This window comes from Glycine soja, chromosome 9, assembly GCF_004193775.1.
Source record: "Glycine soja cultivar W05 chromosome 9, ASM419377v2, whole genome shotgun sequence".
Taxonomy (NCBI): Eukaryota; Viridiplantae; Streptophyta; class Magnoliopsida; order Fabales; family Fabaceae; genus Glycine; species Glycine soja.
In genome coordinates, this window is record NC_041010.1 from 37,877,490 (window position 1) to 37,890,486 (window position 12,997).

The 12,997-nt window shown below is 27.6% G+C and overlaps 1 protein-coding gene across 1 annotated transcript; it reads left to right on the forward strand.

Moving 5' to 3' along the window:
- Window positions 1–4,984: 4,984 nt before the first annotated feature.
- On the forward strand, window positions 4,985–8,646 carry LOC114367212 (transcription factor MYB52-like). The gene is made up of 3 exons (XM_028324353.1): window positions 4,985–5,579; window positions 6,247–6,666; window positions 8,184–8,646. The coding sequence occupies exons 1-3, from the start codon at window positions 5,465–5,467 to the stop codon at window positions 8,360–8,362; spliced, it is 714 nt and encodes a 237-aa protein (XP_028180154.1). The 5' UTR covers window positions 4,985–5,464; the 3' UTR covers window positions 8,363–8,646.
- The last annotated feature ends 4,351 nt before the right edge of the window (window positions 8,647–12,997 follow it).

The window sequence follows — 12,997 nt, forward strand, 5'->3', positions numbered from 1 at the left end:
TTAAATCTTAAGTATGTATTGTATTAAATATTTAAATGAAGGATTTTATTATAATCATCTTATCATGACTGTCTTCAGGTAAATCCTGAATAGCAACCTTGTTCTACTTAATAACATGTTTTACAAAGTGGACACGTAGATTTCGGGTTCTTCAGTCAATTAAGGCTTATTGTTAGAAAGAATTGTAATTCAAAAGTAATTGAAATAAAATATCCATGAGTTGTTGGAACCCTGTTTATCAACAAAAGGGAGTTATTATGAACACTAAATTAGTCAATTAACACATTCTCATCACTTACGTATCATCAAGAACTTCCTAACCGAATTGGGGCAACTATTTACGCAATTTAAAATTTTCTATTAATTATCCAGTTCATTTTCTATTGTAGGTTACATATTTGTTAGATATCCATCTACATAGATACATGTGTAAAATAAATTTCACATTTGAATTTTTTTGTAATATAAGTTCTCTATTAAGATTTGTTAAATTGAGCTTTTGTTTGTTTTAACAGAAATGAGACAAAAAGGTCGAGAGACTCAATAGCTCATAGGGAAAATGTATTCCCTCCCTAATACAAATTTGTAGCGAAAGGAATATAATTGAGAGAGAATTACCCTCGTATAATATGAATAATAAAATTTTAGTAAAAATAAAGATATTTTTCCATAGATAGAAAATTTTCACTCTTTCTTATTTTTATCTAATCTAAATATTATTTTTTATTATATTTTTCTTTTTTTTCACTCTTATTTTTTTCTGATCATTTCTCTCCATTATTTTCTTTCGTCATCAAAGCAACGAGCTAGTATAAATAATTCGATCTTTATGAAATTCAATATGATTCAATTCGGACGTTGACTATAATATATATAGTAAAGGCATCTCAAATATCAATAAACAATAGTCATCCTAGCTAAAAGAATGATATGAAGTAGTATATCACTTATACGTATCTTTAAAAATTTAAGGATATTAAAATTAAAACGGTAAAAGACTGCACATATATTTTAAATATAAGATTTCAGATTTTTTTTAAGAAAAATTACATATATTTTTATTTGTATAATCGATTTTGTTTTTTTACAGCAGTACAACATTGTAAATAGGCTTCAAATTGTCAATTATTCAGGATTAGAAAAAAGTTTTTTTGTGATTTTGACAACAATTTTATTTTATAGCCCAAGCATACAAGTCGCTAGTTAAATTTGAAAAGACTGACATAAAATGATTTATAAAAATATGAAGATAAATAAAATAATTAGAAATTTTAAAAAATGACAATTAGATAAAATAGCGCTACTTGCTAGGCATTTAGTTATTAAACTATTATCACATGCGTCACTTTCATTTTGCAATTGCCTAGTTAAACACTTCACCTGTCTTTTTCTGTTTTAGTTTTAAGTTTGATTTGCTTGCATGTTTCTTTAACTATCTCCAATTACAAACTAATTAGTAATTAACTAATCATTATATATATTTATTTATATGATTCGCACATCATTTCACTAGCTTAATATATAAGTGATAGAAGCGTATTTCATAAAAAAAAGTACATAGTAAAAGGACAAACGGAGTAGTTAATAAGATATCATGTTGTACACCAAAAATGTGTTAACAATGTTATTTTTCTAGTTTTTTTTATTTCTTTGGAATATTTTTACGGGTATATTGTGAGTCCAATCTGACATATACATGACGATAGGGAGCGTTATCTAACTTGCAAGCCCATCTAATCTAATAAGTATCCAATCCAAGGAAGAATCCCCTTACAATTAAAATATAACTGCATACATCCAACATATCTCTCTCTCTCTCTTGAACAACAACAACTCTCTTTTATTTTTCAGTTTGTTTATAATTTTATAAAATGATACAAATTTTATGTATTGAGATTTTACATATAACTAGTATTTCAACTCATACAATATGTATAGGGAAATTTCATATTTTAATACTATTTGTTATTTTTGTTGTTACTAAAATTGAAATTAAATCAAATTTAAAAGATCTTAAAGAGTTTAACACATATTTAAGATCTTAAATATTTGAACAAATATTTAACATCTTTGAAATCTAGTTCAACTTTTATCGTAAAAAAATTTGCCAGTGGTACGTCGACTTTCAACCTAACAATGACAAACTATTGTTGAAGTTGATGGAGGTATTTGAAAGGCTCGTTAAATAAATTCTGAAATTCAATCAATTAGAATGAGAGTAGACAAAATTGTGAAATATATTTGTATTGGCATGGCCACTTAATTGAGTTAAAGAGTTATTAAAGAAAAAATAATAAAAAATAAGAATTGCTTGCACAATGTAGATTGTCTTAATTATTTGGCCAAAAAGGCAGGCCATAATTATGTATAAAACATTTCATGGGAACTAACGAGTAATGTGGAGTATAAGACATTCTTGTTACTGAAGTTTTCAAGTTTAATTTTCTGTTAGATCACACAAAGTCATTTTGAAAAGTAATTTCCTCTGTTGTATTATATAAATCTAGAGAGATTAAAATACTTCTTCCACTTTATGTTTTATAACATGCATTAATTATAAGGATATTTTAGTTAAAGTTTACTGAACAACAAAAGCAAAACTGACACCAATATTATTAATGTTGATTAATTACTTTGTTCTTTTGTGTCCATACTACCTTAATTAGCTACATCGTTAATCCCCACCACTTTCAAAGGTGGACAGAGGTAAAAGATTCAAGTTGTGGGAAATAATTTGGGTTGGGGGTGATAGTTTGAGTCTTGAGACGGACACTAATAACATCTACTCTCATGTTTTAGTGTTGGATTTTGATTGACAATTCTAATCAAAATTAGTATTTGTCGGAAAAAAAATATTGTTAATTTATTGGGAAAATTCTAACTTCCTCTTTCTTTGGCTTTAATTTAATTATTATGTGTTCAAGGTGATGATGGTTTTTATAATTTATGTTTCTAGATCCCCAGGCGCCTTGGATTAATCTTGGGGGTAGATTATTTGACCTCGGCATGCAGCAATGGAGAAAGCAATTAACACATTATGAGCATGGAGCTGCCATGGCCAGCACCTTTTAAACATCAAAGTATTTGAATATTGCTGAAATTGATATAGAAAAGTTGTCAGATTTTATCTGGTTTTTGTTCTCACTTAGGGCCAGTTCTTTGTTTAAAGTTTCTAAAGCATGATGTTCTTACAAATAATTTTTAAAAAAATAGTAATACTTATAGATAAATAATATTTTTTTTAAAAATGCAGTAAAACAATATATTTAAGAAAAACAGACGTGATATACCGTAAGTGCATACATTAAACAAATCTGGTGTAATGTTTAATATATACTTAAAAGCATTTATCATGATTCATGATAGGATAACACGCACAAATGCGTTTTCTTCTGTTTTCTGTTTCATGTCATCACGAGGTTAAGATCATGAAATGGTAGGTACCTTTTATTAGGACATTCTCTTTTCAACTTATAAATCAATTTTATTAAATTTTTCTAAATAATCAATTTGGTCTGAATATTGTAAGTTACTCATCGGGTTATTGGTTGAAACCAACAAGTCACGAGATGAATTAATTGCTACTTAAAATGATAAATGTAATTTATCCAAATATTTTTAGACTAGCTTATAATATATTCTAACCTTGAAATTAATCAACTCCCTATATAGAAATATATGTCTTCGAAAAATGTCAATGTATAACTACTCCCTGATATTATTAAGAACGCTTGTCCTCACGTCTACTTGCTTTTATTTCAAATACCTGTCGTTATATTCATACTTTTATACATCTCTTGAAGAAAATGGATAAAACATGTGATGTAATTTTCTAAAATAATACTTGACATCATCATGCAATTACACTATATAATATATAATTAGAAAGAGAATACGAAAGAGATTTCTATTTTTTTTTTTACAAACATAAAGATAAAAAAAATCATTTTCTAACAAACACTTATTAAACATTAAGAATATTTTCTCCGCTATTAAATTTTATTTTAAAAAAATTAAATTATATTAATATACATATTATGGGTGTTCTATACTATTAATATATGATGTACATTATATTAATATTTAATTTAATGTTTTGTGTGTACACACATACTGACAAATTAATTATTTCTAATAGATAAATATCATATTAACAAATTTTAACCAAACATTAAGCCATTGGAAATATCTTTTGTAGGTGAAAGGAAGGGGTGAAAAAAGATTAAGATTTTTCCTTAATCAGTAACAGGAATCCATCTAGAAGGTAAAACATTCATATATAGAATTATTTGTTGTATGTTCTTATGTGAATAGGGAGTTGGGGAGACAAATTAAGAGGGCCAAGACCAGATGTTTGACTCAAAAGGAAGTATAGTTTTAATTAAATGACGAATGATATATGGAATAGTCCGCAGTCCACGTGCAATTGTAAGTATTCTAAGCCAAATAATGTAGTTAGTTACGCCCCAAAAAAGTTAAACAAATACAAACCTAAAACATATCTATCCCTCTGCGTATAGCTTCCAAATATAGTCTAACAAGAATACCAAACTCTCCCAACGATTAAATTTCTGATGTAATATCATATATATTCCTCCATTTTGTTATTTTGCATGTCACACACAAACGTATATGTCAAAACTACTTTTCTTAGGTGAATAGTATGCGTTGTGTGTTGAATTTTCTGTTAAAGAATATTGGACATGTACACGCACGGCTTAACTTATTCAATTATTTTTTCCTAAAAGCACTTTTGAATGCTCATTTATATACAGGCACTCTCTAACATTGTCGATAGCAAAGTGTCTCACGTTTTATTATTGATGTCACATATAAGACATGCCCATTTTGTGGAAAATAGAAAACCACCCCGTGTCAATGTAATTTTCATTAGTAAATGCATAAAATATGGAAAAATAGGCACGCTTTGGTGGGTTATAAGTAGACGTTGTAGGTTAGAAACTTGGAAAGATGTTGAAAGCAGAACCAAACTCGCACCTCTAAGCAACCTCTTTTCTTTCACCCACATCATATGTAATGTGTGTGTATATATGTGTATATATCATTATTATTATTATATTTATATATCTTTGTGTATTAATGACTTATAAGAGGGTTTGTTAGCCAAAACGTTTGCATCAATCGCAGGTGTAAGAGGTTTGTCCAATCCCTCCAACTCTCTAACGGAAAACACTTTCCCATCTTCCCCCACCATATATTCTCTTCCTGTGTCTCTTTCTATACTCCCTTGTCTTTATTGTTAGTTTCTTATCTCTATTATTCCTCTCTCTCTCTCTCTCTCTCTCTCTCTCTTATAGCTTTAATATTCTTTACTCATCATAGCTTAGGGAAGGGAAGATAAATAGATCAAGCACAAGAGGGAAAAATATATACCCTATTCTTGAATTAGGGTTTTTTTTTCTTTCTTTGTGTTTCAGCTCCTAGCTAGGGAGAGATAATTAATATGTGCAGTAGAGGCCATTGGAGGCCAGCTGAGGATGAGAAGCTTCGAGAATTGGTGGAACGCTATGGACCTCATAATTGGAACGCCATAGCTGAGAAGCTCCGAGGAAGATCAGGTGAAATATGATCGTGTCATATTATTATCTTCTTATTCATTTTCTTCTTGTTTGTAACAACTTTTTGTCCATTCAAATCAAATAATTATTTTATCAGAAAATACTGTGGTAACAATCGAACTAATATGAAAAGGTTAGCACGACCTAACTCCTTTAACTTTGTTGTAGTGATCGTGATAATAGTTCAACTCTATTAATTATATTAATAATTGCTTTATATAGTGTAAAAAATTTCTTTGCAACTACACATGGGGTGGGAGGTGGGTGGGGGGGTATGAATGAATTTTTGGGATGAATATTGGATGATGTTTCTCTCTAACATAAGAAAAAACTTTGATTTTGCTCTACTTGATAAATCCATTAGGGTTAGAAAGGCAGTTTGAAGAAAAATATAGCAACTAATTAATTATGTAGTAAACTAATAATTAAGTAGCTAATATATTAGCGAAGACTGAAGATTTCACTAACTAATTTATTAGCTTTTAATTTCTAAGGTTTGATTAAAAGATATGATCCATGAAAATATAAAGATTTCTTATACTATATTAAAAGCTAATATAAAATTAAAGCATATATAACAAGTGTATAAACTACCATGAATTTGCAAGTTTGTGAAGTTTAATTGTTATAACATAATTAAGCTAAATTAACAAGAATTGTTGTGCAGGGAAAAGCTGTAGGTTGAGATGGTTCAATCAATTGGACCCAAGAATAAACAGAAGTCCTTTCACGGAGGAAGAAGAAGAGCGTCTTCTAGCTTCTCACCGGATTCATGGCAATAGATGGGCAGTAATTGCAAGACACTTCCCAGGACGAACTGATAACGCTGTCAAGAATCATTGGCATGTGATGATGGCAAGGATTCGGAGAGAAAGGTCTAAAAATTATAGTCCAAAACAGCCACTTTTTCCTCCAAACTTGCAGGTCGATCTTGAGACAAATTTTGAGACCTTCCCTTCTTTTGTTGACAAGTATTATGAAAAGTACAGCCACCCTTGTGTCGCACTCACTCATAGCTCTTTTCAATTTCCCACCAAGAATTTTTACTTTCAAGATCCAAGTTCTGCTGGTTCCACAGTGCCTCGAGGTACATACATTTCATGCTTTCTCTACAACTTCATTCAATAACCAATTGCATTACAAAAAAAATGAAATACTAGTCGGAAAAAATAGTAGTTATTAAGTTTAGTCTCATTAATATAGCTTTTGTATGGTAACAATTAAACGGTTAATACGTTTATTATAAGGATGTGCTTGATAAAATTAGAATATAAGTTAACTAAAAACTTATAAATTATAAGTCACAAGTTGAAAGCTAAAATGCTTATAAGCTAGAATTAATTGAATTGATGGTATTTGATAAGATTAACTAATAAGATAAGTGATAAATTAATTAAAATGACATAAAAAAACCATAAAAGAATGTCAAGTTAATAAGGATAATTTTTTTTTTGAAAAAAAAAGCAACTAACTAGTAGCTTATAAGTTAGAAGTTAATTAAAATAACTTATGAAATTAAATTAAAAATTACTAAAATAAATTTGTATATTAAATAAACTTATTTTAGTTAAATTAAATTGTTAATTTTTCCATATCATGGAAATTTTTCTGAAAAATGAATTAAAGGATGTTTTTTTTAGCACAAGGAATATTTCATTCTAAATTACAACATATAAGTTATTAGACAAGTCATTTATGAAACACGCTATAAGTTTATGATTATGATATAATTTTCCAATGGAATGAAATTATCTATTAATATAAAACAGACTAGCTATTAACAAAAAGTTTACTATTTGTGCTAACAAATTCGTTTTAATATTAGAAAAGACTATATTCACAAAGACAGGTTCAATAACTTGTTAGTATATGAAATATTCGGGGGTTCTGCTAATAACCAAGTCATCTTAACCAGTGTTTTTAAGAAATTGATTAAGAATTAAATAAATAAATACAAGTTTATATTAAAAATTACAATAGATCGAAATATATTAAAAAACACAAGAACACACTATTACACTTTCAAATAAATTTAATGGCTATTTACTAAAATATAAAATAATTTTAAATTTTCATTCAATCATAAATAATCATTTGTATATAATTTTTAAAATAATTATTATAAAAATCAATAAACATATCATATATAATAATTTATAATTAAATAATAATGTAAAATTATTTTATATATACTAATTGAAAAAAAGACACTTCGTATTTCTATCTTTATTTTAAAAAAAAAAGAAAAAACAATGGTAATAGTTTTTTTAAGGGAAGTGACAATAATTACATCTTAAAAGTTTATGAAGAAAACAAAAACAATTATATATATTAAATTAAAGGATAAATTAATAATAAAAAATATGTACACTAAATAGGATAATTATTTTTAGTAATAGTTATAGATACCAATATATGACCTTTTTTTCTCTTCTAATAAAAAATTACTTGTAATTTTCTAACCATTCTCTTAAGGGCGCTAATTAGCATTACAATTGTGTATTGGGCACCAATAATCCATTGGCCAAAAGTACAATACATTATTTTTTTCCCCATTGGGTGATGAGAGTTAATAATGAAAATCCATGTTTGATAATATTCCAGACAATTGTGAATCAGTAGAGTTCTATGATTTTCTTCAAGTAAATACCGATTCGAATAAAAGTGAAGTGACAGACAACGCCAGAAGAGACGAGGAGGAAGTAAGTCAAGATGCTGTGGGAATGAAGAATAAGGACAATGGTGTTCCATTCATTGATTTTTTGTCTACTGGAGGCTGCTAACATATATATAATTGCCAAAGTACAACCTCAATTACTTCCAATATTGATCAATTGATCGAGTCTGACTACAGAACAAAATCTCCACGTACGTAGATCCATTTATGTAATTAACTACCTACTGCATTCACAAAACAGTAATGTATTTAAGGATATATACATGTACATTTATAACATGTAAAAAAACTGCTTCTAAGAAGCTCCATGCATCGAAGATCAAAAACGTACATTGCATCAACTGAAGAAAATTAGAAATGCTATAGATGTTTGCATCTTTCAAGATTTTATGTTCCCAAATCCACTTGTATAGGGAGATCATGTGGGATCGCGTACTATATGTTTAAAATCAGGGCATCCAAAATGCTAATTGAGACTTAATTAATGAGAGAGATAAAAGAGAAAAAGAATAAATATTTTAAGTAATATGATAAGATAGGAAAAAAGTTAGAAGGTCCTTTGAGCTCTCCATGTAAAAAAAAAAAAAAAAAGTCAGAGAAATTATAGGTGTTAAATAAGTGTTTGAAAAGTTAAGTGTTCAAATATTATCATAGTTTATTTTATTTTACCTGTGATCAAGTTCTTAAATTAAATAATGAACAAATATATACACATCAGATACATGTATCAATTGATGATATGCAGTTAGTTAAAGACTGAAAGAGATGACTTTATCTTTTGTATATATTAATCATGCATACACCTCAAATATCAACTAAACTAAAACTTGAGTAGGATTTTTTCCGATAAAAGATCCATATAATTTCTACACTCAAAGTAATGAATGAGTATAATTTTATCTTCTTCTTGAATTATATATATTACTTTGAGAACTTAATAAAAAGAATATAAACAACTGAATCTTAATTCTGTCTCATCGTCAATTTATCTTTATATTAGAGAAAAATAGATTTACTTTAGTTTGTCATTTTTGGAGTGTTAATAATAAAATTAAGTTAATACGGTTAAAAAAGTTCAAAACCAAATAAAACCAATTAATTTTGGTATAAAAAAAAGAAAAGAAAAGAAAATGGAAATTTAAAAATTAATTGAACCAAACTAAAACGATTTAAACTAAGTTAAAATCTCATATCTTTAGAATAGAATAGTTAAATATATCTCTGTATTTTTTAATGTCTCAAAAAATCGCTGATCGTTTTTAAATTTTTCTTCTTAATTTAATTTATCAGTTAATTATATATGTCTTTGACATAATTCTCTAGAACTAATATTTTTAATTTCGACACAAATTATATATATTGTTATTAAGTATTTTTTTACCTTTAGATTTATATTTCTTATTTCATTCAGATTTAAAACATACATGTATAACATATAAAATAGTTCGCACTTGTAATAAAATAGACGACAAGAGACTCTAAAGAGTTATAAATTATAATGGTCCACTAATTGTGTGAGTCAGTCCCTCTAAGCTCATATAGATAATGATTGTTATGGGATCTAGTTTAATTAGTTGGATAGGATGTGTAAATTGTAAATTTTTTTATAACATCGTGGATTCCTATCAATAAAAAAATATTGATAATGATCATCATATAAATAAACAAATGTGATAAAAATCCTTTAAAGCAAGTTTACATTTTAAAGCGAATAAATAAGAGTGTATTTATTATTTAATCAAATTTAAAGTGCATCGTGATTATTAATATTTTAATGACAAATACATTTTTGTTAACTGATATTGACGAGTATATATATATAAGATAGGATCTAGGTATAAGTCTAAATCCATATCGTTAATATAGATTAATCTTATGGTTTATAATATCTTAATAAAAGTCAATGTACCTTGAATAAAAGGTAAATATATGTGAACGGTTAAAGCCTGCGGAGTCAAAACGAAATTAGATTTGTATGCCCCCTTACGTTTTGTTTAGAAAATTAGCAAGGAAGGTTGAAAATTAGACAAACATGCACGAAAAAGAAGGATAGATGGAGATGTATTCTCCTTTTATTTGAATAATTAATAAGGGAAAGAAAGAATATGGTAAAGATATATACTAACTCTATTATCCAAAACCATTTATTCAAAAGCTTCTGAAAGCAAATTTGGATTATTTAATCAACTTGTTTTAAGAGTAACTAACATGAATGAGACTTTTATTAAAAATAAAAAATAAAAAAACACTCTTTTTTAATTGCTTTTACTCCACCTTTTAAAGTGGAAAAGAGGATTTTTTTTTTTTCCCTCCTTTTTTTTACCATAGAATGAGGCAAGTGTAGTGCAAAAAACGGGATTGTCAAATAATTGATGCTTAATTATTTTTAGAAGAATATTAATTATTTTCCCCTCCTTCATTTTTAAATACACTTTGTTGATAAATTATGGGGCATAAAATAAGTTTCTTGCAATTTCAAATAAGTCAGGCATGCAATAAGCTCTGAGTTTGTACACCACATAAAGGACACAGGTCCGAATGAGAAATAAGGGATTTGCTATTGGGCCTTACACTATTGCTATTGGCTCCTACAACGTGGATGCTTTTTCTCATTTTCCAAAAAATACAACGTGGGTGGTTTTTCTCATTTTCCAAAAAAATACCCCTATAGGCCTTCCTCATGAAAGTATGATTTTTTTTATAGTGTAAAATGGAAACAAACTATTATTGTAATGCTTGAGGTGAAAAAAAAAATACAATAAAACGGAAGTATAATTTTACTATATATTGCATAACAGAATCATATTTTTCTTGTATATTTATGTTGAATTTTGAAGTTTTGAATCCTACAATTTTGAAAGGACATAATTTTTGAATTATATGATCAATTTTAATATATAATATGTTTATTTCATATAATTTTTCGAGAGGAATGCCTGGCAAGTACCTTGAAGGGGACTTGGTCAAACATTTTTACAAGAAAACCTTTCCTTCTATCAAAAAATTGACTTTAAATGAATTTTTTATATCTAGTACCAAAAGAAGGATTTATATCAAACAATGAAAACATTATTATGTGTCAAAATCTAGACGACAACCAAATTATAATTATGTTACGTGTTACAATTCAAACAACCAAATTGCAATTTTATTATTTACGAAAATCCAAAAAATAATTGAACCACCATTTCATTGTGTCAAAATAGTGTGATGAAAGGGGGTGAAAATTGTTTCTTTCTAATTTGAGAATAGCAGTAAAGCAACTTGGCAAGTCAATGTAAGATCATAAAAAAAATCCATCTCCTTTCTATCCAAAATAAAGTAACAACAAACAGCTTAATTTACAAAACTTTTAAGAGCTCTGTATCTTTAATAAGCAAACTTACCACAAAAGGCATTGAAAAAGTTTCTGACTTTGCCATGTAGGCTGTAGCAGTGGTAGACTGAACAGGAGGAAAATTATTAGGGAGAAGGAAGAATTCAGATGATAAATATTGCATAGCCTTAGAAAAAGAAGCAATTAAGTATGCAACAATCAACTTTAACATCCAGGACAACTCAGATGATAAAAACAAAATATGTTTATACTTTTAAATCTTGGCTTCTGCAAAACACCACAAGAAATATGTAACCAAAAGAAAACATGTCTACTTTCTACAAATTGGGGTAAATAGAACAAGTAGAAGAAGATACAAAGAATTCCAAATAATCATGTCAAATTCGGCATGGTTTGCTATCTGAAACGCAATGAGCAGTGACTGAAAAATACTTGAAAGTAAATTAAGCATATCAACAGTACATTGTGAAGAAAAAGGATAGTTACTTTTAAGTCTTAAAAATGATTGACCATTATCAGCTTTTCAATATCAAAGTGACAGTACATTGCTTGTAAGAAAGTACAGTACATTACTCTTACAATAGGCTTCTAGGAATTATTTCATGATAAAGTTTCTCTGTCATGTCATTCTCATCTTTTTCTAGAAGAGCACCAATAATTATTTCATAAGTTACAACATCAGGAGGCAACCACCATCTTCCATTTTTAACAGTATATTTAAAGCTTCACCTCTTTACAAACCCTCAGTCAAAAGATCCTGGAAAACCTCTTGTGAGCATTATTAAGGTTGAGTTTGGTTTAAAAAAAGAAGTAAATTACAGAAGATGAAAATATAGTGAGTACGTTTGGTTTGTGTGATTTTGGAGAGAATAAAGTAACAAATTTTTCTCTTTCCGATTACATTAAAATCATTTTTTTTTCATAAAAATCAATTTTCTTTGGTTTTAGACAAAAAAAAAAAACAAAATAATCAATGTTTTAGATACAAAAAATTGATTTTCTAGAAAAAAAAATTGATTTTCTTTGACACAAAAAATATTACTTCTCACATATTTCTCTTAAACCAAACAACACTGCATATAATTCTATTTTTACTTTATTTCTTTCTTTTCAAATTATTTCTTTTCTATTTTTGTTTAACCTATTTCTTTCCTCTAAATTAAACATAGATAATTCTTCCACTTTTACACAATTCATCAATAAGAATAGTGTAAATATCCACATTTGGCTGAACCCCCCTGTCTATAATTTGTAAGTTACTGTATTAGCCACCACATTGGTACATCGCATTTCTTTAAATAAATTCATTACTTCATGATGCTATAACTCCGAACATTGGTATTTAGTACTAACTTACTATGCTAAAACTCAAACTCAAATGTGCAAAGGCTAAAGAATTAACAG

Excerpts from the sequence above, each read along its gene's own strand:
- LOC114367212 (XM_028324353.1), top strand. The coding sequence starts at position 5,465 with ATGTGCAGTAGAGGCCATTGGAGGCCAGCTGAGGATGAGAAGCTTCGA. Across the intron at positions 5,580-6,246 it reads GAAGCTCCGAGGAAGATCAG|GGAAAAGCTGTAGGTTGAGA; the intron begins GTGAAATATGAT and ends ATTGTTGTGCAG. Across the intron at positions 6,667-8,183 it reads TGGTTCCACAGTGCCTCGAG|ACAATTGTGAATCAGTAGAG; the intron begins GTACATACATTT and ends ATAATATTCCAG.